Genomic DNA, 26625 nt, shown 5'->3' with positions numbered 1-26625 from the left:
CGAGATGTGCTCAGCTTCTGCAGGAGTGGGTCTGATAGACGGTGGGCCGAGGGGAGATTTCGTGTTTTCAAACGATCTGTGGCGAGGGATAACCCAGTTTTTTATATGTAACCGCTACGCTTTTCAACAAAGCAAATAAAAATTGTTGCCACTCAAACACTTTGCACATTACTATAATATCGGTCATTTTCTCCAGGTTATTTTCCCGGCGAATAGAGCAAGCAGCTACTTGCGGGGTCCGACCTGCATGACGTATTTGTTGCCTTCAGCCAATAGCGTGCGTGGAAAGTGTCGGCGATTCGTTTGTGAACGCACTGGCGAGCTTCGCGCCAAGGATTTAAGATTGTACTATTTAAGATAAGAACTATTTTACCTAATTTTGCTACATATTCAGTTTGACACAAAATTATAATGTAGAGGTTACGTTATACATTTATATTTGTTTTTATTTTATGTAACCACCTTTGTCATACGATATCCTATCATTTCTTTGTAATCTTTAATAAATACACCCTTCTGATTTAACACATTTGACATAATGGTATTGCTTGGAAACAGCGTCATGAAAAAATGAGACAGACAATACTTTTTTTCCCGCCCATGTTTACTTGGATGAAATGAAAAAACATGAAGTGCTGTATGCATATATTTGAGGGAAGTGGTGGACCCACCATTCCATTCACAGACATAAGTTGGGAGAAATTTATTAAATCAGTGTTTCTGTGGAAAGACCTTGAGGGCATAGAAGGTATCATTGCAGAAGAGGCAGTACAGGCATACAAGTTACAAAGCCAGGAACCTACAAACCAGTTAGTCAAACCAGCTAACACTGGCTACCACAGGGAGTGCTACAGTCATTTCACAAATATTACGAAGATAAAACGAGCACAAAGGAGAAGAGAGAAGGCAGTATCAGTTGAAGAAACTGCAAAGAAAGGTTGGTATTATATTGTATAGACAGGCAGTGCAGTATTGGACATACAGTACAGGTCAAAAGTTTGGAAACTACTATTTTTAATGTTTTTTTTTCATTATCAAAGTTGGAAACAGTTCTGTTTAATATTTTTTAAGAACATGTGATACTTTTTTATGATACTTTGATGAATAAAAAGTAAAACAAAACAAAAAAAGCAGCAGCAGCTATGTTTTTAAAATGCAAATATTTTGTAACAACATATTTTATATATATAAATAAATATATAATATATAAATATATTAAAAAACTGTTTGCAACACTAAAAAAAATCAGAATATTAGAATGATTTCTAATGATCATGTGATAGACTGGATGTCACATGTGACACTGAAGACTGAAGTAATGATGCTATTTTTTTTTTAAATCACTATTAAAAGTTAATTTATATATATATATATTTTTTTTCTACTCATTTATGCAGGCTTGAGTAGAAGAGACTTTCAAAAACATAAAAAATCGTAATGTTTTCTAAACTTTTGACCTGTACAGTGCAGAATGGACAGTAATATACAGTTAAGAAAGTAGTATTTACAGTAATATAAATTAAATATTATATAAGAGCAGAATAGATATACAGTATGAACAACACATACAGATATGTGCAGTGTAGTTGCAGTAACAACATAAGATTAGTACAAAAAACTACTTGAAATGTTTTGGCAAACTTTTAAGTTGGCTTAAAGCCTAGCCCAAAAGTTAAGGCAATAAAGTTCAATAGACAGGTAGAAAGAAAAAAATAAATAGATAAGAAAAAAAAAGAAAAGGTTAGAAAGAAATCTAGAAAGAAGGATAGATAGAAAAAAGAAAGATATGAAGGAAGTAGGTTTAATTGAGTCTAGGACTTCAGGGAGTTTAGATTTGAGTTAACTTAATATAGCTACACAATGAATTAACTAATATAATAAAAACACCCTGCAAAAATGAACCCTTCCTATTATGGCCTCATTAACATCAACAAGGACGGACACCTGAAAGCTGTGAAACAGGTTTATTACCCATGTTAAGGGAACAGGTGGAACCAATATACCCTGCTGAAAGTTACAAACCATTTTTCTTTAATCAGTAATGTGGGGAAGGGTGCAGAACCTAAATCTATTGTTTTGCACTTTTAGTGGTAGAGGCAGAGGATGGTGATGCAACTCCAGTTAAAACACGGGCTCTGAGATCTTACGCCCGTGATTCCTGCACGTTCAAGCGGGCCCCACACCTGCTTCCAGTACAATGCATTATATGCAAACATGAGAAGTACAAGGTTCAGTCACACAGTAGGAAAAGGGTAAAAGAAAAGCTAACACAGTGTGAAACACTCCATGCCGGGAAATTGCTACTCGTCGCTGAAGGGAAAAGGGACGAGTCTCTCCTTCTCCATATCCAAGACAGGGACTTGGTGGCTAGTGAAGCACGGTATCACTTCACTTGCTATCGAGATTATACCCGGTATCTGACCACACACAAAATTGAGATAACAGAAACAAACATATGAAAATGGATACAAGCACTTCTGCAAAACAGTCATTGAGGAGAGGCTGTTAAAACAACGCGAAGTACTTCGACTGTCAAAGCTGAATTTGCTTTTCAAAAAATCTGTGGAAGAAACAGAGGGAGTGAACATTGCAGCTTATAAGGCACACTCACTTAAGTCAAGACTTCACAAGTCTCATCCCTTCTTGAAATTCCTGAAGGCATCCAAAACCTACCTTGTATATGTGGACAATCTGTCAGCTGACGAAATTGTGCATGAAGTTGCCGTCTCCTCTGCTTCCTCCTCATCTGAAGAAAGTGAAGGAGAAATGACAAGTCAAGGAAATATAGAAAATGGCACCAACACCACGGATGATTCTCGGGAGTTATATCACGCAGCAATGACACTTAAAGAAATCATTCAAAATACATCAAAAATATACCCAAAGCTACCATGGCCTCCAACAGCAAGTGATCTCACACTGGAAAATGGCATGAGTGTAGTGCCTCACCAACTTTTTAACTTCATTGCATGGATATCAGGAATGTCATCACAACCATCAGATGAACGTGTTGATGTCACTTACGAGGACAACAGAAAGATAGTGTCCACTTGTCAGGACATTATTACCCTGGCAACCAGAGGAAGGTGGCTCATGCCTAAACAGTGCTCACTTGCAATGGCAGTTCGGCATATGACTGGCTCTGCACAGCTTATAGGGCTGTTAAATGGTCTGGGTCACTGCTCATCTAATTCCCAGGTCCTTGAGCATGATACTGCCCTTGCTCATCTACAAATGGAGAGGGGAGAAATATACATCCCTGAAAAAATCAGTGATGAAGTGCCGGTGACTCTTGTCTGGGACAATAATGACTTTGGAGAGGAGACTCTTTCAGGTAAAGGGACAACACATAACACCAATGGTATAATAATTCAGAGGGCCATAAATAGTTATACAGCATCCTTACCAGACACATTACCCAGACAGAGAACACGAGAGCGGTCGGTTCATCCTCCTCCACTGAATCTTTCAACATACACAAGAGGAAAGCGGTCTGGTCCACAGAATTTTGCATTGAAGATTGATCTCCATCAGGACCAATACAGATATTCCCAAACTACTGGTAGAAGAATTGATGCTGCATTCTTTTTACTGAAAGTACCTGAGGCCCAGGGCAAAGTCCTTCCTGGATGGACAGGGTATAATATAATGTTGAAGGAAGACACAGTACTACCACCATCTACATATATTGGCTACCTACCAGTGATTGACGCCAGTCCGACTGATCTCAACACTGTCCACACCATCCTGAGCCGCTCCATTGCCATTGCTGACAGCTTGAAACAAAAAGAAGTTGTTTTAGTTATGGATCAAGCCATATATGCCAAGGCCCAAGAGATCCGTTGGCAAACAGATTCTTACTCTGAGAGAATCTTAGTGAGGATGGGAGAGTTTCACACAGCAATGGCGTATCTGTCATGCATAGGAAAGTTGTATGGTGATGCAGGCTTTCAGGACATCTTGATTGAGTCTGACCTGGTGGCCGCAGGCTCAATTGATGGAGTGATCTCCGGCCATCACTACAACAGGAGCATACGGGCTCACAAACTCCTGATGGAAGCACTCCAGAAACTGCGATGGTGGGCATACTTGGACAGACTCACAAGAACAAAATGCAGCTGGCTTTAAAAGTGGCAACAGATCTGCAGGAGTGTTTTCCCTCTGAAGAGTTCAAGGGCATGCTAACATCAGACACATTTCAGCAGTTACTGCAAGGTTATGAAGAATTTGTGGTGAAAAACAACTGTAACCACACATTTGCATTTTGGAGCACATACCTTGACATGATGGAAGATTTGCTTCTTTTCATCAGGGCAACAAGAGAGGGGAACTGGGCTCTCCATTTGTCCACTGTGCAAAGTATGCTGCCCTGGTTTTTTGCCTGTGACAAAGTAAATTATGCAAGGTATTTGACGGCATATTGGGCTGAAATGACCAACCTGGAAGACACACACCCTTCAGCACACCAGCAGCTTCTTTCAGGTGACTTTGTGGCACAAAGACATCAAAGTCATGGTTTTGCTGGCACAGCATGTGATCAAGTCATTGAGCAAACAGCCAATCGTGACTCGAAGACAAAGGGAGGCATCAGTGGGTTCTCTCTGAACAAGGGTGCAGTTCACCGCTGGACCCTAACACAACATGAGCGGGCAGCAATCACTTTTGAATGCAAAACAATGGCAGGAAAGTGCCCGGTAGGACATCTTAACTCTGAGCTAGACAACACCAGAATGCAGAGAGATCAGGCTGATGTGATGAACATTGTGGCCACTATCCAAAATATGGTTAACCCTTTTGACCCATTGCTGGATGGAGATTCTCTTTGTCACATCTCTTCTGGCCAACAGGCATCAGAAAATGTTGCCACAGACTTACTAGGGGCTAAACAAAGAGGTGTTAAGGCACTCACTGAATTCTGTGAAAAAAGGATAGTCCATGGCCAAGCATCATTCCATGACCCTATAAAGAAAACGAAAATAAAAACATTTAAAGACAATGGACAAAGTACAGTCACAAAAATTAGAGGAAAAGAAATCACCCTAACATCACATCGCAACTTGTTTGCAAGGCTAATTGTTGTGGGCGGCGTTAGGCAAATTAACATCAATGAAATGCTCACTTACAGTTTGGGTCCTTTTCCACAGTCAATTTCCAACTTTGATGGCTCTCTGGTCAAAACCAACAAAGCTAAGCTGATGCACATCTTGCTAGATGAGATCAACCCGCCTGCAACAGTGAGTGACATTCCTGATGGCTCAGTTTGGATTTGGGATGCTATGGCTCTGGTGCAACAACTAAAGCCACAGCCAACATTTGGGTTGTATGCTGATCATGTGCTGAACACATTAGTTCACTCAGCTAAGGCAACAAAGTCAACAGAGCTTCATTTTGTATGTGACACATACAGCGACCTGAGCATCAAAAATGCTGAGCGTAGTCGGCGCGCAGAACAGGGCTACCAAAAAATCAAAATCTATGGAGATGACCAAAAAACCCCAAAGCAATGGAAAAAATTTCTGGCATGTGGCCAAAATAAAGAAAACCTACTGGAGTATTTCTTCCAACATTGGAGCTTAACTGCAAAGAATATAATTGGCAATATAACCATCATTGTTGCACATGGAAGCAAGTGTCATGCCATTAAGATGAATGTGAGCTATACTGACCTTGAGATACTGGAACTCAAAGACCTAGAGACAAGTCAAGAGGAGGCAGACACCAGAATGATTCTGCATGCAGCCCATGCAGCCAAACACAGCCATGACCTGGTAATCAAGAGCCCAGACACCGATGTCTTTGTGCTGGCTCTAGCTTTCTGCAGCCACATTGATGGCCACCTCCATTTCCATACAGCCAAGGGGAGAGACACACACATTACTGATATTACCAAGCTACATGCCCATCTTGGCGAAGACAAATGTGATGCCCTTGTAGGTCTGCATGCCTTTTCTGGATGTGACACAGTGAGCGCTCTGCATAAGGTTGGAAAAGAAAAAGCATACAAAAAACTAAGTTCAAAAACAGAATACATCACCATGTTTAGAGAACTAGGAACAAGTTTCACCCCATCACCAGAACTATGTGAGGCTCTGGAAGCTTACACGTGTGATCTATATGACCAGAAGGACTGCCAAGATGTCAATATTGCAAGGGCTAACCTGTTCAAATCAGGTAAATGTTCTGAGAGAGACTTGCCTCCAAACAAAGACTCCTTGCATAAACGCATCCAGCGGGCAAGCTATCAGGCTGCAGTACACAGGAGGTGTCTTGAGTGCATGCCAGACATTCCTCCTCCTGTAAATCATGGCTGGAAGATGGTAGGAGATTTCTACGGAGTAGACTGGATGACTCTTCCGCCAGCTCCAGAGGCCATACTGGAACTTGTGCACTGCTCATGTAAAAAAATGAATTGTGTTAAAGGTAGATGCACATGTAAACTGCATGAGCTGCCATGTACAAACCTCTGTCAGTGTGTAAACTGTGACAATAAGTCACTTGAAGATGACTAGGGCACATGTGTGTATGCATGTACACATGTGGGGAGATGTGTGTTTGCTACTCTTGCAGAAGTAAATCTGTATGACAGGATATGTACATTATAACTCTGCTTTGTTTGATAGTCTATGTTTTTTTATAGTTATACTTATAATCTTGTTTGTTTTGCATGCAGTTTATGTTCTTTGATTGTGATCATCTTATTTCTAATACATACAGTTCTAACTAACGTTAGAGTTCTTAGCTCTCCAGTTTGAATATTGATTAGATTATTAGGATACTGACTCTATAACGTTATGTCAGATGTAACTGGTAATCTTAAGTCTTAAACATCAATAGGTCGCCTTGAGTTTTTGGCGAACATTTGCAAAACGATCTGAGATAATTATCAACCAACATAAAGTGGAGCTGTAGTCTATGCGAGTTGGACGAAGTGTCACCGTTAGAATGTAATGTTTACACCAAATCAAATATGTAATCGCATGATGCGATTTACTGCCAGAGCAGTTAAATATGATATTCTAAACGGCTCTGGCTACTGCTAGTTCGCCAGCTGAAACGTTACCCTACTTAAAACGACACTAACGAGACGCTTACACACGTTTGAACAACACAGTGTACAAAACAAACATTTTATATAAATATATTCTAATTAAATGAATACTTACAATCACACAAAGAATGTCCTTGACGATCAATGCGCTGCTGGTGCTCGTGTCTGATAGCTAAATCATTCGTGTAACAGCTGTTCTAAATAAACTACATCTGATTGGATAGTAATAATCCCATGTCAGTATCTTGCCGCGCTATTGGCTCAACTAATATAGTAGGCAACCGCGTTTGCCTGCATATTTACGGATCGTGCATTATGATTTCGGGGAAAATGTGCAATAAATGGGAGTGGCAACACTTTTCATATCGTTGAGAATTAAACAACCGTCCCCAACTTTACAAATCCCGGTTCTCCCTCCATGGGGATCATTCATTTCGAAAAGTAAAGCAGATACGGACCCTCGGCCCACCGTCTATGAGGTCTGAGGTGCTGATCGGTGGATTCTGCTCAGATGACCAGCTTTCAGATAGTACAGCTTTCTCATGTTTCACGATTTCACCTATTGTTCTGTAGTCCGCCTGGAATGTTTTCAGGTCCCCCTGTATCATGACTGTACCATTTTTGTAGATGTTCACGGTCATCACTGTGCTGTCAGGGTCATGCGGTTCTCTGATTTTGACTTTCCAGCCATTACAGATGCCTTCTTTCTTTACAGAGGGGTAATGGTTGATGATGGCTTTATGCCAGGCGCTGGGGTGATCAGAGAAGAAAATGAGGTTGCAGACTTCTCCAGTTTTGAACAGATCTGCAAACAGAGTCTCTGGATTGTTTGTCAGAAGTTTCTGCTTGTAGGTTTTCCTAGCGGTGTCGGATTTCACCTCAGAGGGGTACTGTATGCTGGTGAGGGGGGAGCTCATTTGCATATGGCAGTGGGCTGATTGCAGCTGCTGCTCTGATTGGCTGATTCTCTCTGCCTCAGTTAAATTGATACATTGAGGAATGTCAGAGTGTGGGCTAGCCATAGCTTTAGCTTTTAAGCATTTTTAGCTTATAAAAATATGAAAAGATCAATTGTATGCCCTTATATTTGAAAAAAAATAAGCAAAGAGCCAAAAAAAGGTTTCCAGTGCAATTTTAGTTGTACTCACTGCTTCTCCCTCTGAGGATAGGTGGTTCTTTTCCTGTTTTAAACTTTCCCTCCAATTTTCCAGCAGGCCTGTTGCTAGAAGTCTGATCTTCTGATCCTCTGCGTTGATTATTTGTGTTTAAAAATGAAAATACTATATTTTCAGAGTTCTTTTCATCATATTTCACGTCTGTATGTGGTATTCTTCTAGATTTTGTAGATTTTCGGTCTATTTCTTTTCTCAAAATAGCGAACAAAGAAGAAAATCTAAGAGCTCATGCAGATCATGGCTTCTCAGATCACTCTCTCTCTCTCTCTCTCTGCAGGAACAGTTTTCAGTGTGGTGTGATGTGTTTGAGACGGCTGAACTACGACAGGAAAGAGCTGGAGCGCAGGCGTGACGAGTCCCAGGTGGAGGTCAAAGGTGAGCGTGCTGGTGTGTGTGCGTGTGTGTGTGTGTGTGTGCTGACGCTGCTGCTGCTGCAGATGTGCTGGTGTGGACGAGCGAGCGTGTGGTCAGCTGGGTCCAGGCCATCGGACTGAAGGAGTATGCTGGGAATCTTCTGGAGAGCGGGGTTCATGGAGCGCTCCTCGCTCTGGACGAGTCCTTCGACCACAACGCCTTGGCGCTGCTGCTGCAGATCCCTACACAGTGCACACAGGTGAGACTCCAGCGGTCATCAGATCGCAGACCAGAGACTCCTGGGACATGGGATTCAGAACCACAGAATTATCTAATCCAGGTTACATTTCAAAATAGCATTGGATTGCAGCAACCTGATCCAGAAACAGACTAGCCTCCAGATTACCAAATCCACATCTTCATAGCTCTGAATAGGACTCCAGTCACACTGTAGAGCACTAGCTGTGTGAAGAACATAATGTAGATCAGCCACTGATCAGCAGTGGGTCACTTCATTCATATTGACTTGAAGAGACCAAAAACAGCACAATAAAACAGTACAAACATTTCCTTCCATTTTCAGTTTATTTTAAACATTCAGACCCTCATCTGATCCACAACAAATCAGTAAACATCAGTGTCCCTGCAGCACAGAAGCAGTCATCAGTAGCACAGCTATATTTGTAGAAATAGACAACAATACATTGAATGGGTCAAAACATACATTTCTCTTTTATGCCAAAAATCATTAGGATATTAAGTAAAGATCATGTTCAATGGAGATATTTAGTTACAATTTCCTATCATAAATATTAGTATTATGCATTGCTAAGAACTTCATTTAGACTACTTTAAAAGCAAATTTCTCAATATTTAGAATTATTATTATTTTTTTTTTTTTTTGCACCCTCAGATTCCAGATTTTACTAAATCTCAGCCAAATATTGTCCTATCTATTACATTTATTTCCTGAATAACCCCTTCTGCTGGGATCAGGAGGATCCTTATGTTTGGGATCAAATGGATCCCAGTCCTGAACAGCACATGCTGAAAGTTGCTGAAAGTTATGATCATATCTAATATCATATACAAGACATTTTTTGTAATCAGGCTTTCAAAAACTTTATAAAAAATTTCGATATAGATTTATCAGCCAACATATTGGTTATCGGCTTTCAAATCTAAAGTATTATGGGTTATCAGTATCAGCCAGAATGTTGATATGGGTTCATCCCTATCTGTGTTGTGAGCGCTGTGGTCAGGTGTGTGTGTGTGTGTGTGTGTGTGTGTGCAGGCAAGGGCAGTGCTGGAGCACGAGTACAGCCGTTTGCTGACCACAGGAACTGAGCGGAGACTCGAGGAGGTGAGTTCAGTCCACTGCTTCAGTCTGCAGTCGTATGTGATCCGAGCGCTTCACAGCACAGCCGTGTCTCTGCAGGACGACGACAAGAACTTCCGCCGCACACCGTCCTGGAGGAAGAAGTTCAGGCCCAAAGACGTGCGCTCCGCAGACACACTGCCAGCCAGCTTCAGAGTGAACACTGCAGACGCACTGACCAAGAGACCACAGCTGGACGGTGCGCGTGTGTGTGTGCGCGTGTGTGTGTGTGTGTGTGTGTGTGTGTGTGTGTGTGTGTCAGTGACGTGTGTATCTGTGCTGCAGGAGGTGTGTGTGTGTGTGTGTGTGTGTGTGTGTCTGTGGTGCTGCAGGAGGTGTGTGTGTGTCACTGACATTTGCATTTAATCATTTAGCAGACGGTTTTATCCAAAGCGACTTACAAATGAGAACAATAGAATCAATCAGACCAACAAGAGAACAACTACAGTACACAAGTGCCATGACAAGTCTCAGTTAGTCTAGTACAGAACACATAGCCAAGGTTGTTGTTTTTTTGATTGATTTTTTTTTTTTTTTTTTAAGAATATGAAAGACAAGAAATGAAAAGGTAAGTGCTAGTATTAGTTGGTACAGTGCTGGAAAAAAACATGTCTTTCGATGCTTTTTGTAAATTAGTAAAGACTTGTTTGAGCTGTTTGAATTGAGATCTGGAGGTCATTCCACCAGCTGGGCACAGTCCAGGAAAAGGTCCGTGAGAGTGATTTTGAAGAGTGATTAGCCAGTGTAACCTGATGAGGAGAGGAGTAACGTGAGCTGTTTTTGGCTCATTGAAGACAACCCTCGCTGCTGCATTCTGGATCAGTTACAGAGGCTTGACAGTACATGCAGGAAGAGCCAGGAGAGCATTACAATAGTCCAGTCTGGAGAGAACAAGAGCTTGGACAAGAAGTTGGGTTGCTTGCTCTGACAGGAAGGGTCTAATCTTCCTAATGTTGTATAAGGCAAACCTGCAGGACCGGGTCGTTGTAGCAATGTGGTCTGTGAAGCTTAACTGATGATCCATCACAACTCCTAGGTTTCTGGCTGTCCTCGAAGGAGTAATGGTTGATGAGCCCAGCTGTATAGAGAAGTTGTGATGAAGCAATGGGTTAGCTGGAATCACCAGGAGTTCTGTCTTCGTAAGGTTAAGCTGAAGGTGATGGTCATTCATCCAGCTAGAGATGTCACTCAGACAGGCTGAAATGCGAGCAGCTACCGTCGGGTCATCTGGTTGGAATGAGAGGTAGAGTTGGATGTCATCAGCGTAGCAGTGATAAGAAAAGCCATGCTTCTGAATGACAGATCCTAATGATGTCATGTAGATGGAGAAGAGAAGTGGTCCAAGTACTGAGCCTTGAGGAACCCCAGTAGCAAGGTGGTGTGACTTTGAAACATCACCCCTCCAAGACACACTGAAGGATCTGTCAGAGAGGTAGGACTTAACCCACAGGAGTGCGGTTCCAGAGATGCCCATCTTTCTGAGGCTGGACAGGAGAATCTGGTGATTAACAGTGTCAAAAGCAGCAGACAGGTCCAGTAAGATGAGTACCGAGGATTTTGAAGCTGCTCTTGCTAGTCGCAGGGCTTCAGTAACCGAGAGCAGAGCAGTCTCAGTTGAGTGGCCACTTTTGAAGCCAGATTGGTTGCTGTCCAGGAGGTTGTTCTGTACAAGGAACATAGAAAACTGGTTGAACAAAGCTCGCTCAAGTGTGTTTGCAATGAATGGAAGAAGGGATACCTGTCTGTAGTTTTCAAGAAGCGCTGGATTTAGAGATGGTTTTTTGAGCAGTGGGCTTACCCGAGCCTGCTTGAATGCTGTGGGAAATGTTCCAGAGTGAAGAGAGGAGTTGATAACGTGAGTAAGCGAAGGTATGACTGAAGAAGAGATCGCTTGAAGGAGGTGAGTAAGGATCGGATCAAGTGGACAAGTAGTAGGATGATTGGACAGGATTAGTTTGGAAACGTCCATCTCTGAGAGTGGAGAGAAGGAGGAGAAAGAGTGTGCATCGGTCATTGTGAAGTTGTCCTCAGTCTGCGGTGTGGAGAATTGGTCACTGATGGTTCTTGTCTTATTTGTGAAGAAAACTGCAAAGTCGTCCGCTGTAAGAGTCGATGGAGGAGGTGGTGGTGGCGGATTAAGAGAGAAGAGAAAGTCTTGAAGAGTGTCCAAGCGTCACAACAGCTGTTAATTTTGTTGTGGTAGTAGGATGTTTTAGCCGTGAAGACATTTGCAGAGAAGGAAGAGAGGAGAGACTGATACACACTGAGGTCTGTAGAGTTTCTTGATTTCTGCCATTTCCTCTCTGCAGCCCTGAGTTTAGAGCGATGTTCACGGAGAACCTCAGACAGCCAGGGGGCAGATGGGGCAGTGCGTGCTGGTCTAGACAACAGTGGGCAAAAGTTGTCCAAGCAAGATGTTAAAGTGGAGCAAAGAGTGTCCGTAGCGCTGTTTGTGTCCAGAGCAGAGAACTGAGAGAGTGCAGGAAGTGAGGACGAAACCACAGAAGATAGGTGAGATGGAGAGAGTGAGCGTAGGTTCTGTCGAAAGGTGACCTGCGTTGGAGTGTGAGGCACTTCAGGAGTAAGTGCTAGGTTAGCAGTAATGAGGAAGTGGTCTGAGGTGTGCAGTGGAGCAACTGAAGAGTTGTCCACAGAGCAACAGTGCGTGTAGATGAGGTCCAGTTGGTTGCCTGATTTGTGAGTCGCTGTAGTAGACACTAGCTTGAGATCAAATGAGGAGAGCAGAGTTTTGAAGTCAGCAAGCAGTGCCAGTACCAATACCACACGTGTCTGTGCTGCAGGGGGGGTGTGTGTGTGTCTGTACTGCAGGGTGTGTGTGTGTGTGTGTGTGTGTGTGTGTGTGTGTGTGTCTGTACTGCAGGGTGTGTGTGTGTGTGTGTGTGTGTCTCACTGATGTGTGTGTCTGTACTGCAGGGTGTGTGTGTGTGTGTGTGTCACTGACGTGTGTGTCTGTGCTGCAGGAGGTGTGTGTGTTCAGCGTCTGGACTCTGCTGCGGTCAGAACGTACTCCTGCTGATCAGAGTCAGGTGAGTCTGTCACACGAGCCTCTTCAAGATGCCTCACAGTCAGCCAAGCATTTAATTGGATAAAAATGTGTGTCATCACTGAACAGATGATACAAATGTCTTATTATTGGACCAGTTTTACATTTATATTGTGTTGTTTCTGAAATTGAGAGATGATCAGAGATCGTTCAGAAGCTCTTAGAGGAAGCTGCAGCAGATAAAGCTTCTGTCGTCTCACATCTGACTCGTATCAGCACACAAGGCCTGTACTGTTTGCTCCGAATCATAACTCTAACCTGTTATAGTCAGTCTCCAGTTCTTCTCGCTTCTGCTGAACGGAGATATTCTTATTCTCTCAAGAATAAAGATACAAATATTTTGCATCCCCAAAAACACTAATTACGTTTTTATCTTTTTGTGTTCGATTATTCTGAAGACAAAACTTAGTATTGAGTAGTAACCCATTACTCCAGCCATCTGTCACGTGACACTAAGCCTGTGTTCACCAGTCTGAAGAAGATAGTTGATCTTTCAAGACCTGCACTTCTTGAATTCTTGATAGAGCTGTAGTTCTGAACTTCTCTGAGGATGTTGTGTGTGTTCTCATTCTGTGTGTGTTCTCAGGCGCAGCGGAGGATGAGGAGCGCTTCGGTTTCATCACAACTCTGTCAAACGTCAGATTCGATGCCTCTATTTATATAAAAGGAGCGACATTCACGCATCGACTGTTGCTGGAGTCTTGATCCAGTTCAACTCTTTTAGCTCTAATTTATGTATCACAAGTCCAGAGTTTGTACATTTCCATCTGTAGGTGTAATCTCATTCTTATCATTCTCTGAGTATTTTATCCTCTCAGATACTTATTCCTTTTGTTTGAATTCATCCAGCTAAAAGTATTTTGTGATTTATCTTAACTTTGCTCTTCTCTTCATTGATTTTCTCCTGTTGATTGTGAGAAAGTGGTCTGAATCAATGGTGTTGTGTGATTATCGGGATTGGAACGTGTTTTATATCCTCTGATACCAAATCAAACCCTTGGATAAGCCATAATTTATAATAATTATGAGGGCTATTTTGAATACATCTTTCTACAGATGTGATGTTGATGCCAGGTTTTTCTAGCATCTGTTTGACTTAGTCACTGTTTATCCATTCCCTGGTGCTGCGTTAGGTGTGTGTGTGTGTGTGAGAGAGAGAGAGAGACTGTGTGTGTGTGTGTGTGTGTGTGTGTGTGTGTGTGTGTGTGTGTGTGTGTGTGTGTGTGTGTGTTTCTCTCAGATGGACCAATCCTCCGGTGGCCTGACCGCTCGATCCCTGTGTGTGTGTGTGTATTGTATCACTGTAATGAAGCCTTCTGTTTCTAGCCCAGTCCTGTTGTTTTCAGAGACCTTTTTGATACGGTGTGTTATCAGCCTTTATGTAGGAACTGAGTTGTCATTTTTGGATGCTATCAGAAGCGCAGGCTGGAATCAGCCCAGTCTCTCTTTTCTGTTTTTGTAATTTTACATTCTTTAGTCACTTATGTACAATTTAAATCATGTTACTATCTTTTTATTGTCTTTTATTTAAATAAATATTCTGGTCCTCTAATAGAAATAATGTACAGTCTAAGTACTTGTGAACTATTTTTATCACAGTATTATTTATTGCTTTCATTTCAATAAAATACTGAAACTTATTTTCCACTGCCAATAAAAATAAGTCTTTATGAAAATGATTTTCCTGTAGCTTTTGTTATTTGCTATTCAGATTCAGTTTAGAAATCTCTAATTCAAGTTCCTTATAAGATTAGTGTATTATTTTAATTGTAAGATTAGTGTCATTACCATTTTAAACAATGTAACCAGAATGGCATCGACTGTTTTTTTTTATTCCGCCTGCATCACAAACCTTTTATTATTAATGTGAAGTATTTAGCGTGAGAGCTGATTAAGGTGAGACGGTGAGGCTGATGCCTGCAGCTGGTTCTTGATGATCGCTGGTGAACTGAAGTGATGAGAGGATCATGTGTTGTGTTCCAGCAGTGATGGACTCAGAGAAGCTCAAACTCCACAGGTCACATTCACTCAGTGGAGCTGAAGATATCTGTCCACGACTCTGTGTCTCTATTCACTTCCTGCAGTAGATGAAGCTACAGAAGAGACACTTTCTGCATTAATGGATGTAGTTTAGTGACCAGTGTTGCGGGTACTTAGTCAGAACCTTTTTTTTTTCCTCTTTTCTCCAAGTAGCTAGTAAAATTGTATTTTTTAATTTGCATGAACATTTTTCAAGTAAATATCTCCAGTAACGTTGTTTCCATGTGCTGAGTGACAGCTCTGGTGTTGCCATGGAGACAGTGATCAGGAGTAAGATCAGAGTGTTGTGTGTGAACATGATCTTACTGTAGTTCTAGACTAAATATGAACATGTGCTTACTCCTCTCACTGCACAAAACACACTCAGTGTTCCTCAAAAACAATAAAAACAGTCAAATGCAACCTCAGAATATGATGCAAACCTGCAAGAATTAATGTAAATAAACAAACAAGCCCAGCCCATATGCGTAAAATTAATGCAACATCACTTTCTATAAAAAGTAGTCTAACTTCAGTTATTTTTATATCAACCCTTCATCCCAACACAATTCACCTGTTGGTGGTGTTTTTTTATGTATTCATAAAATGACAAAAATAAAATATTAATCTTCATTTTGCATACAATATATATTTTTTTTCTTTAAAAACCTGCAGTGTGTGTAATCAGTGCCAGTTTGTTCAGTCTTTTAGTTCAGTACTTAATGACTCACAATTATCCATCACAAAATGTTCGAGTTAGAATCGCTTCGCTTAGCTCCGGTTCAGAACTCAATTATTCCAGTTCTCAGTTCAGAGCTTCACACTACACGCTGAACATAATCAACATGTTTTTACAGTAGGAGAAAGGTTTTTTTTATTATTATTATATTTGCATTCATGTGTAAATTGGCAGTAGGTTGTTTTTTCTGCATCAGTCTGACAGCAGATGAGAAGTGCAGTGTTTGTGTGTCTCAGTTTGTTTGCGTGGTCAGAGAACTGACCCCCGACTGAGCCTGGTTTCTCCCAAGGTTTCTTCTCCATTCTGTCACCGATGGAGTTTTGGTTCCTCTGACTTGCTTAGTTGGGATCACTTCATTTACAGCGATATCACTGACTTGATTACACAGACACTAATTAAACTGAACTGAGTTGGATGATGAAATCACTGAATTCAATGATGAACTGACTTTAACTGAAAACTGAGTGTTTACTATTGTCCTTCTGCATTATTGACACACTATTTATACTGTAAAGCTGCTTGATACAATTTGTATTGTTAAAAGCGCTTTATAAATAAAGGTGACTTGTCTCTCTCAGGTCCGCTGTGCTGGTGCTGTGCTGCTGTGTTATTACTGCCCCCTGCAGGCCGCGGCACACACTGCAACATTTTTTTATATATTTTTTTTATATATACATTCACAAAGTTAAGACAGTTCTGTTTTTACTTTGCCATTATGGTGTATTGAGTGCAGATTGACATGGGAAAAAGTCATTTAAAGCAGTTTAACATAAAGCTGCAACATAAAATGAGGCGGTGGTGATGGCGCAGTGGATAAGACAAAATGCACTTAACCCCTAGTTGCTCCAGAGGCGTGCGACCTCTGACATATATACAGTAGCAATTGTAAGTTGCTTTGGATAAAAGCGTCAGCTAAATGTAAATAAAAAAATAAAGGGCTTTGAATACTTTACAAGGCACTGTATATCCTGTGGTTTGAAAGAGTTCAGTAGCTTTATTTATTTTTGCTGCTTTCTAAGAGACATCGAACTGAAACAGAACCTTCTTTATCATCACTGAAATATCGCTGCTGTCCTTCGGTGTGGATTGAAGGTCTAATCCTGTATTGATTTCTGCTCTCCTAAAGGGCAGCAGCATCTGACCGGCTGACCTTTGCATGTATTGTTTGACAGATGTGATGGTGACAGATGAGCCAGAATGACCCATCAGCAGCCCCAACCACCGTTTCACTGCGGATGTCAAATGATGTGTAAAACAGGAGCTGAATGAGTTTACTTGCATTAGTTACTTTTTATGGAAAGTAACATTACTTTTGCATTACTTTTTCTCATCAAACAAAGGAACTGGTGTTACTTATTTGAAAAAAAGTAAGATATTTTCTTGTAAATTAAAAAGTAGGTTTTTGTGCAATTCTGTATTAGTTTTTAAGTTGAAAGCTATGACTGGTTTTGTCCTGTCCTGGAAAAAAAGACATAAGAGGACTGATGTGAGCAGCAGATCAATAACAGTGTACTCTCACTTTAATACACTTTTTGTGGAGCGGCTGCTCTTACGGGGGGATTTTGCAGACTAAAATAAGTAAATGTATAATGAAATTATAATTATGTCCTGGAATGTTGCAAAGTGGATGTTAAGATCACAATTTGTTCCACTGTTTTAGCCTTGATGATCCAAACACAAATAGTTGATGATCCATGATGTCTGCAGACGAAACAGAGAGACAGCTGGACACTAGATGGCAGAAGAGCCCGAGTCTGTGTTCCAGAAATACTCTACAGTCCAACATATCATCTGTTTGGTAACCATGAAGATTTCTCAAGGCAGAATAAATGAACATACTGTTTAAGTTACTTTCCTCTTCATGACAGATGAATAAAATTAATTAATTTATTCATTGCAAGATAGGTTACCAGCCTAACTGACAAAGTTCACTTGTGTTACTATGAGGTAATAAGAAGTTTGGTAGCACTTTATGTGAAGGCTATTTATAACATATTTTTATGGGTAGGTGGCTTATACTTAGGCATGCATAATGCCTTATAAAAGAAGAAGAAGAATGTGCTGAAAACTATAATGTTGTAATGGGCCACAAATGTCGGCCAATAGGGGGAGACAAATGAGTTTCTTTTCATTAAATTGATTTGAACAAAAATGCAACAAGCTTTAGGTCTTCCTTTTTCATTACATTTTTATTTGTGTCTGTGTGTGTGTGTATATATATATATATATATATATATATATATATATATATATATATATATGTAACCCTTTTCGTCTGTGTGCTCCCCCAAATGGCTCTGCGTTGTGTTTGGGTGATGATTGAATGAGGAGGACACAAAGATCGTTGTCGTCACAGCGGTGAAGCTTATTTATTGGGCTCTTTATCTGCATCAGCCACTTTTCAAAAGGAAAAACTGTTAGTTACTAATATCAAAAATAAAAAATGCATATAAAATCATAAAACAAAACAATATAATTTTAGCTGCCGTTATATTAAACCTTAAATCAGGGGGGTACTCAAAGACTGGAAAAATAACTTTCCACATAAGACAATTAATGTTGAATGCCACATACATCCCAAATACAAAGAATAAAACCTAAAATACTCGGATAAACGTTAAACACAATACAATATAAAGAAAAATATACCCCACCACATGGAAGGTACAACCCATAAAATAATATCAGAAATACAAAACCATCTTTTACAAATGAGTGCATATATATGTTAGTTAACATCTTTAACAGCAATATATGTCTTCAAATAACATGGATGGCCAATATAATTAAAGAAATATAATGGATGTAACAGAGAACAGTGAAAACCATCCTTACCTTTTCACAAGGAAAATAGAACTGAATTAAACAACAGCTCCACCCATGTGAAGAAGGGCTCACACAATGAAATACTCATAAAACACAGCTCCCCCCTAAGGCTGGGAGAAACATATTACATCTTGCCTACATCCACCCCCTCTTTAAATGATGCCGTCCCAGTCATCACTAAAAAAACGAAATTAAGTCAGTTTAAATCTTAATATTAACTTTGAAGTGTCTGTGTGGGGTGTGTGTCTTTATAGATATTGCTAAAGTAGAGCTGCTTCTTCACTTTAGCCTTTTCCCACACTTTCCTTCCTCTCTCTACCTTCTCCTTATCAATCTCAGTTTGGAGGCCATGTATCTCCAAGGAGAGTCTTTTTGGTGGGCGCATTTTTCGCTCAGGATATCTCCTCTCTGGCCTCTCAGGATTGGAGACTTCCAATGACGTCTGCTCCCCATTTTTCTTCTCTTCACTCACAGTCTCTTTTAATTGACTTCCATCCTGTTGATGCTCTTCGTCCACAACATCCTGCCATTCCACACTTGTACACTGTGTAATAGTGCCACTGTCTACACTTTCAATTGTCTCCACTACTTCCTCTTCTTCCTCTGAAACACTTGGAACTCACCGGGAAGAACATGCACTGGGACAGAAGATTTCGGGTGGATGACTCTTTCCCTGTCACCATCTTCTGGACGAACCACATACACTGGAATCCCTGGCTGTTTCTTCACCACAACATATGGACGTGGTTCCCAGCTATCAGCCAGCTTCTGTTTCCCCTCGACATAACACACTTTCACCATCACTCTGTCATCAGGTTGGAACATGTGGCTTTTGGCTTTCTTGTCATAGTGCTTTTTCTGAAGATCCTTAGCATGCCTTGACATTCGATCTGCCTCATTATAAGCATAGGACAAGCATTCATGCAGGGTCTGGACATATTCACTGTACTCACATGGCTCTTTTGCTGTTGACAGGCCAAACATGAGATCAACAGGCAGTCGTGGATGTCTGCCATACATGAAGAAGTATGGGGAGAAACCAGTCGAATCGTGTTGAGTGCAGTTGTAAGCATGTGTCAGTGCATCAATGTATTCATGCCACCTGGGTTTTTTATCAGGATCAAGAGTGCCCAACATATTCATAAGAGTTCTGTTCAATCTCTCTGTGGTCCCATTTCCCTGCGGATGGTAGGGGCTAATATGAGTCCTTGTAATTCCCGTCAGCTTACACAACTCCTTCACTACTGTACTCTCAAAATTTCCGCCTTGATCTGCATTGAGTCTTGCTGGGAAACCAAATTGACAAAAGAATTTCTTCCACAGCACCCTTGCCACAGTGACAGCCTTCTGGTCTTTTGTGTGGTAAGCCTGTGCGAATCTTGAGAAATGATCGGTGACAACCAGGACATTCTCTATTCCTCCCTTAGACTTCTCCAGGACAAGAAAATCCACTCAGATAAGTTCCATAGGGGCATTAGTGTGAACACTCACCAGCGGAGCCCTATTTCCAGTGGGAGTTTTCCTCAGACAACATCTTTCACACTGCTCACACCATTACTTTATTTCACACTGCATTCTCGGCCAAAAGAATCGTTCCCGGAACAGATTCAAAGTACGCTCAAATCCGAAATGACCAGAGTCGTCATGAAGACTTGTTTTAGCCAAAAGTCGCATTTTCTCTGGCAAGACTAGCTGAGCAATGGACCATCCCTGAACATCCTTAACTTGCCTGTAAAGAATTCCATCTTTGACCACCAGCCTCCTCCACTCTTTTAAGAGAAACCGTGTATCTTTCCCCTTTTCCAATCTTTCTCCACGTCTTGGCTTTTTGTTTAGTGTCTTGTAATGTAGTACTGGCCCAATGACAGGGTCCTCCTTTTGACATCCCCTGATCTCCAGCTTTGTCATTGCAGGCAGTGCATCAGTACCTGCTCCATCAAATGGATTGGACAGCTCGTCAACCTGGTCCAGTAACTCTCCCTCTTTGCATACAACAGTTCTCTCCCCTTGCTCACTAACGTCTTCCTTCCTCCTTGACTCATCTCCACAGGACTGGTCTTGCCGCAAGGAGGAAATGCACTGTGGGCAGGACTGAAGAGTTTCTATGACCTCTTGATTAGACATCCTTGAGAGTGCATCAGCATTAGAGTTGGACTTCCCTTGCCTGTACTCAATTCCAAAGTCAAACATGGCCAACTGTGACACCCAGCGCTGACCTGTGGCGTCCAACATCGCTGTCCTCATCACATATTTAAGTGGGTTGTTGTCAGTCAGCACAGAAAACTTATGTCCATAAAGGTGATCATAAACTTATCTGTAACAGCCCTTTAGAGCCAAAAACTCTAACTTATGTGCAGGGTAAGTTATTACTTTTTCCACACCATCTTCAACTTGTGCAAGGACTGCCCCAAGACCCTCACCAGAAGCATCCGTTTGCAGTATAAATGGTAAGCTGAAGTCAGGGTAGCCCAGAACTGGTGCTGTAGTCAGTCTCTCCTTCAATGCTTCAAATGCTCTCTCACATTCATCTGTCCACATAAACGGTTTAACAGTTCCAGAAGTTCCTTTCACCCCTCTTTTCTTCTTCTTTGGGTCACCAGAGGTAAGTCTATACATAGGTGCCGCCAATGTTGCATATCCCTTGATGAACCGTCTGTAGTACCCAGCGAAACCAACAAACCCCAGCACTTCCTTCACACTTGACGGCCGCTTCCAGTCTCTGACTCTGCTTATCTTCTCAGGATCTGTATGAATACCCTCTGCAGATACCACGTGGCCCAGGTACTGAACTTCTTTCCTCAGTAGACTACACTTTTGAGGCTTCAGCTTTAAACCATGTTTGCGGAGTCGGCTGAACACTGCTTCCAACCGCTCAAGATGCTCTTCAAAAGTCCTATAGAAGATAATTAAGTCATCAAGGTAGATAAGGAGGCTCTCAAAGTTCAAATCACCAAAGCAGCAGGTCATCAATTTTTTGGAAGGTTAAGGGGGCATTCTGCAGACCAAACGGCATCCTGTTGGCCTCATATAACCCCATGGGTGTGCTAAAAGCACTTTTGATCTTGTCGGATTCAGCTACCTCAACTTGCCAGTAACCAGAGGTAAGATCAAGAGTCGAGAACAACCTTGCCTGTCCCAACGCATCCAATGCTTCCTCTATTCTTGGTAGTAGAAAAGCGTCTCTGGTACTGCAGGAATTTAGTTTCCTGTAGTACACACCGATCCTCAGGGAGCCATCCTTTTTTTTAGAAACAACAACGATGGGGGATGCATACGGGCTTTTGCTTGGCCGAATGACTCCAGCTTCTTCCATCTCTGATATGGCCTTCCGCACTTCTTGGTACTGAGATGGGGGTATTTTGCGATAAGGTAGGCGGAAAGGTTTTGAGTCTACCAGAGGTATCTCATGTCGCACAGTGGTGGTATGTCCATAGTTCATAGAGTGTTTGGAGAAGACATCAGCATTTCTCCTCAGCAAATCCTGAAGCAACCCCAACTGCTCCTCTCGTTCTACTGCAGCAGCACTAACATCAACTCCACATGTTATACCATCAACAGACTCAACACTGGTAGTCTGCTGTTGATTCTTACAAGATGCTGTCACTGAATTCTCACACTGACTCTGACACAAGAACTGGTTTTGGCACAGCATTTGGCACTTTTCTTCCTCTTCAATGACATTTGAACCAGGAAAGCATCTGCAATCAGGGTCCTTGGGTTGACAATAACATCCTTTCCAGACAGATTTAATAAGGCCTTCTGGAACCCTTTTGGAGGACTGACTCTCTACTAGAACTGTATAGTGTGTTCTCTTCAGTCCACCAGTCACTCTGCCAATAAAATCCTGCTCCTTACCAGCAGGTATTCTTATTCTGTGACCAGCATACTGTACTTGACCAACTTTACATGCACCTCCACCAGGTTCACTTTTATTTACAGCAACCATTGCAGAGTGCCACTCAGGATTGGTCAACTTCAATTTGGCCAGATATCTTCTCCCATATAATGCTTGAAGGTCATTTCTGGAAACCCTTATTACATTAGTTCCAAAGAGCAATGGAACACTGGATTGGTACTCAGTAACAGGGACAACAAAAGCAGGAACATTTGAGTAGACCCTTCCCAAAAACTTAAGGTTGATACAAAGCACACCAACATAAGATACGGGTTGGCCTGCAGCACCTTCAATGGGGATGTCTGATGGATGCAATTCCTGAGTACATAAGAGAGGATGTTGTCACCAGAACTCATCAGTAATTGTAGTTACTTGAGAGCCAGAGTCAATAAGAGCCTTACACATTTCTCCATTCATTCCAACCACTCCTTCATTACAGGGACCTACCAGCGGGGTATCAGCTGGTTTTGACCTGCCCGTTTCATGTTGCTGGGGACTCTGTTGCATGCCTGTGGTTGCCCTGGTAACCACAGGCCCTAAGCATTTAAAGCCTGCCTGGACTCTGCTCCAATTTCAGCTTGGGCTGCCTCATCAGTCATCACTGTCTGACACAGACGTGCAATGTGTCCCAGTTTTCCACAACGATAGCACTCTACGCCCCTTACTGCAGTGTCACTACTCTCTCGAGGTCTCTGGATGTGAGGAAACACAGTCTGTGGTGATGCTCCAACTTTAGCCTCCAACTGTGTCAATCTGTTAAGCTGATCCTCTTGACTGCTCACCAGTTTCACCAAGGCTGTGAGTTCAGTAAGGTCTGTGTTCTGCCGATTTCCTTTTTCTGTTCTCGGCTTTTGGCCACTCTGGTTACCGCTCACTGTTGTAAACTGAGCCAGTGCATATGTCTTTTTGGCCTTTGGCTGTGTCTGAAACTTCCTTGTCTCACGAGCAAGGTTACGAAGTTCTGCTTGAAGTTCACGAAAACATAGAAGTCTAGGCTTCATCGGTGCTATCCTGTGAAAAACCTCTTAGTCACTCAATCCTCTCATGAACTGACGAGTCAGTTTGCTGTCCCTGTCTGGAAAAGGCTGACCTCCATATTGAGCATCTTCCACTGAACGTAAAGTAGCCTCCAGAGCAATGGCGTATGAGCATGCTGATTCACCAGGGCGCTGGTATCTCTCATAGAAATCAGCTAATGGATCCAGGGACGTCTGCATATCACTATACTCAGCTTGTAGTTCTTCAAAAGCTCTGACAGCCGTTTGCTCATTAGGAGGGAGATTCAGAACTAGCCTCCTGGCTTCACCACTCAAATGTCGCACTGCAGTAGCAAAGGACAGATTTTCGGGCATTCCTCCAGCCTCAAGGAGGTACTGCATATCTCTTATCCAGTGTTCAATAAGTATCCTGCAATCAGAACCACCACTGAACACTTGTACATTACGAACTTGATGTGTCTGTGTAAAGCTGGGCTGTGGCATGGTCATTCTAGAAGTAGGGATGTATGCATCTTGGTGATGAGCCACAGTCTGAGGTCTTTGCACTGAAATGGGTTGTTGTGCATACATATGTGAACCATGAGGCACCGGCACTGTCATAGGAACATATGCAGGCGGTGAGAAGGATGACACAACAGCACAATGCGAATGTAAGGTGCGCTGTCGATCATTGGAATTTCTGTGTGTTTGAACGGAGTCTGTTTTCTGCAAAAAGTTGGTTTCAGACAAAACAGGAGGTGCAGACGTGTCAGGTGGTTTTGAATACATGGCATTTGGCACACCATAACAGAAAGGAGGAGGAACCTGAGCGGCCGTTGGATGACCTGGCAAGTTTGCTTGGGGTGAACCAGCCATTGCGGCTGGAGAGTGCAGGCCATATTGAGAAGTGTACATATTGGGTACCTGGATCATACCTGCATAAGTAGAAATGTAAGTTTTAGGTGGCACAGTCAATGCTGGGGGCAGGTATGGGTCATTTGGAGAAGGGTACACATCAGTTGGCATTTTGTTGGCCATGTTTGGTGAAGCCTGAATGGTAATGACATTGTCATGCATGTTAGTTTGAGAGAAAACAGTGGGCACATTAGATGCATGTGGGCTAACTGAAGACATGTGCATGGTGGTTGGAAGTTCATTGAATGGTTTATCTGGGCCTTGGGCATCAGCTGAGGGCTGATGTTGCACAAAAGCGCTAGGGCAGTTGCCCAACTGGTGCCAGCTCACTGCAGAGGTGGGCAGATTCTCTGTATGTGCAGCTAGCTGTCTTGTCTTTGGCCTGACAGACTGTTGGGGGTTATCATTTGGCTGGGAAACAGTTTCAGTACTCACATCGACCGGCATGCTTATTTCATACTGTTGGATTTTGTCCTGCTTTACTGGTAACCATGGGGTGGCCTGGAAGGGCTGCCTTAGTGGTACTTGGGGATGAGGAGGTGGTCGATGAGGGATGGTTTCATGGAGCCCCTGCATTTCTCTTCCACTTCTTTCAATTCTCTTGTCTGTGCAATACACAATGTGTAGTTAGTGTGCAATACACTGTGTGTAGACTGTTGTGTTTGAAATTTTAGAAATATGAAAAGTGTAGTAAAGTGAAAATTACTGCTGTCAGTGAATGTGTTGTATATATCTTATGTTTCCTGTAATCACAAAGCAAATAATCATAAATTAAGGTAAATGGGGGAGAAAAAAATGACCCACTTCAAGAGATTTATTGTAATATATTGTCAGCGTCATCGGTCACATTTACACATTTATTATTCATCCGTTCAGTCCTCGTTGTGATGGGTCACTTTCATTCTTAGTCAGCAGATCCACACTGAAGAACCATATGCACTCTCGTCAACTTCAAGCTTGAACGGCACCGCCGTCATCTATATATCGCTTAAAACAAAAAAAGATTTCGTCAAAGCAACTGAACAACATTCATAAGGATAACAGTGTGTCAATAATGCAAAATGACAGTTAAAGGTAGTTCATCATTGAATTCAGTGATGTCATCTCTGTTCAGTTTGAATAGTGTCTTTGCATTTATTTGCAATCAAGTCAACGATGTCGCTGTAGATGAAGTGTCCCCAACTAAGCAAACCAGAGGCGACGGCAGCAAGGAACCGAAACTCTATCGGTGACAGAATGGAGAAAAAAAACCTTGGGAGAAACCAGGATCAGTTGGGGGGCCAGTTCTCCTCTGACCAGACGAAACCAGTAGTTCAATTCCAGGCTGCAGCAAAGTCAGATTGTGCAGAAGAATCATCTGTTTCCTGTGATCTTGTCCTGGTGGTCATCTGAGACAAGGTATTTACAGGGGATCTGTATCTGGGGCTCTAGTTGTCCTGGTCTCCGCTGTCTTTCAGGGATGTAGAGGTCCTTTCTAGGTGCTGATCCACCATCTGGTCTGGATACGTACTGGATCCGGGTGACTGCAGTGACCCTCTGATCTGGACACAGACTGGATCTGGTGGCTACGGTGACCTCGGAATAAGAGAGAAACAGACTAATATTAGCGTAGATGCCATTCTTCTAATGATGTAGCAAGTACATTGGGTGTAATGGGAAGTGTTCCCGGTTCCAGTTTACCTAATTAATGCAGCCTAAAATTCCTTTAACGGATTTTGATATTAAAAGCATATTAGTATGTTATGGTAAACCAGGTTAAAGAGATGGGTCTTTAATCTAGATTTAAACTGCAGGAGTGTGTCTGTGTCACGCTGTCTGGTCTCTGTTTCCCTGAGTCTCCACTAGTGGTCTCACTTCCCCATAGGCACCTCACCGAAGGCACTACAATTCCCACAATGCCTTGTCCCTTCATCACAGTAATTGCACTCCTGGTAATTGCACTCAGGTGTCTTCACTTGATAGTCATTTCCCTGCCTATATTAACCAGTCTGTTTCTGTTTGTTTTCATGGAGTCCTTTCATTCCGTCACCCAGTTTCCTCGCCTTCCGAGTTTCCTCGTCTTCCGAGTTTCCTGTTCCAGTTCCTATTCCTGTTCCTGTTCCTGTTCCTATTCCTGTTCTGTTCCTGTTCCTGTACCTATCCCTATTGTTTGTTTGTTTGGATTGATTTCTGGCTTTGACCCCTGCTTGTTGGATTCTGATTTGTATTACCCATTAAACCACACTGTTTTTGGAT

The 26625-nt window shown here is 42.1% G+C and overlaps 1 protein-coding gene and 1 long non-coding RNA gene across 24 annotated transcripts in view; one reads left to right on the top strand and one right to left on the bottom strand.

Moving 5' to 3' along the window:
- The window catches only part of LOC132101178 (liprin-alpha-1-like), an 80122-nt gene extending 65424 nt beyond the window's left edge, over positions 1 to 14698 (top strand). For all 5 annotated transcript variants that reach the window (XM_059505892.1, XM_059505891.1, XM_059505894.1 and 2 more), the window contains 6 exons: positions 8501 to 8598; positions 8661 to 8836; positions 9872 to 9940; positions 10016 to 10154; positions 12937 to 13002; positions 13606 to 14698. In XM_059505892.1, coding sequence (XP_059361875.1) covers positions 8501 to 8598; positions 8661 to 8836; positions 9872 to 9940; positions 10016 to 10154; positions 12937 to 12992 — 538 coding nt within the window. In that variant the 3' untranslated portion in view covers positions 12993 to 13002; positions 13606 to 14698. The remainder of the gene's footprint in view (positions 1 to 8500; positions 8599 to 8660; positions 8837 to 9871; positions 9941 to 10015; positions 10155 to 12936; positions 13003 to 13605) is intronic.
- On the bottom strand, positions 1271 to 7407 carry LOC132101177 (uncharacterized). 19 transcript variants are annotated; one of them, XR_009423145.1, is made up of 6 exons: positions 7164 to 7407; positions 5667 to 6388; positions 3862 to 5577; positions 2881 to 3776; positions 2674 to 2746; positions 1950 to 2417 (listed from the first exon to the last, which is right to left on the bottom strand). It is a non-coding gene; the product is annotated as an uncharacterized LOC132101177 (long non-coding RNA). The 19 variants fall into 19 exon arrangements; XR_009423148.1 differs by having other exon boundaries at positions 1950 to 2560; positions 2950 to 3776; XR_009423141.1 differs by having other exon boundaries at positions 1950 to 3776; positions 3862 to 4631; positions 4910 to 4959; positions 5124 to 5577.
- Positions 14699 to 26625: the final 11927 nt, after the last annotated feature.

The sequence above is a fragment of the Carassius carassius genome, chromosome 23 (genome assembly GCF_963082965.1).
Source record: "Carassius carassius chromosome 23, fCarCar2.1, whole genome shotgun sequence".
NCBI lineage: Eukaryota > Metazoa > Chordata > Actinopteri > Cypriniformes > Cyprinidae > Carassius > Carassius carassius.
This window is presented reverse-complemented; position numbering and strand designations above follow the sequence as displayed.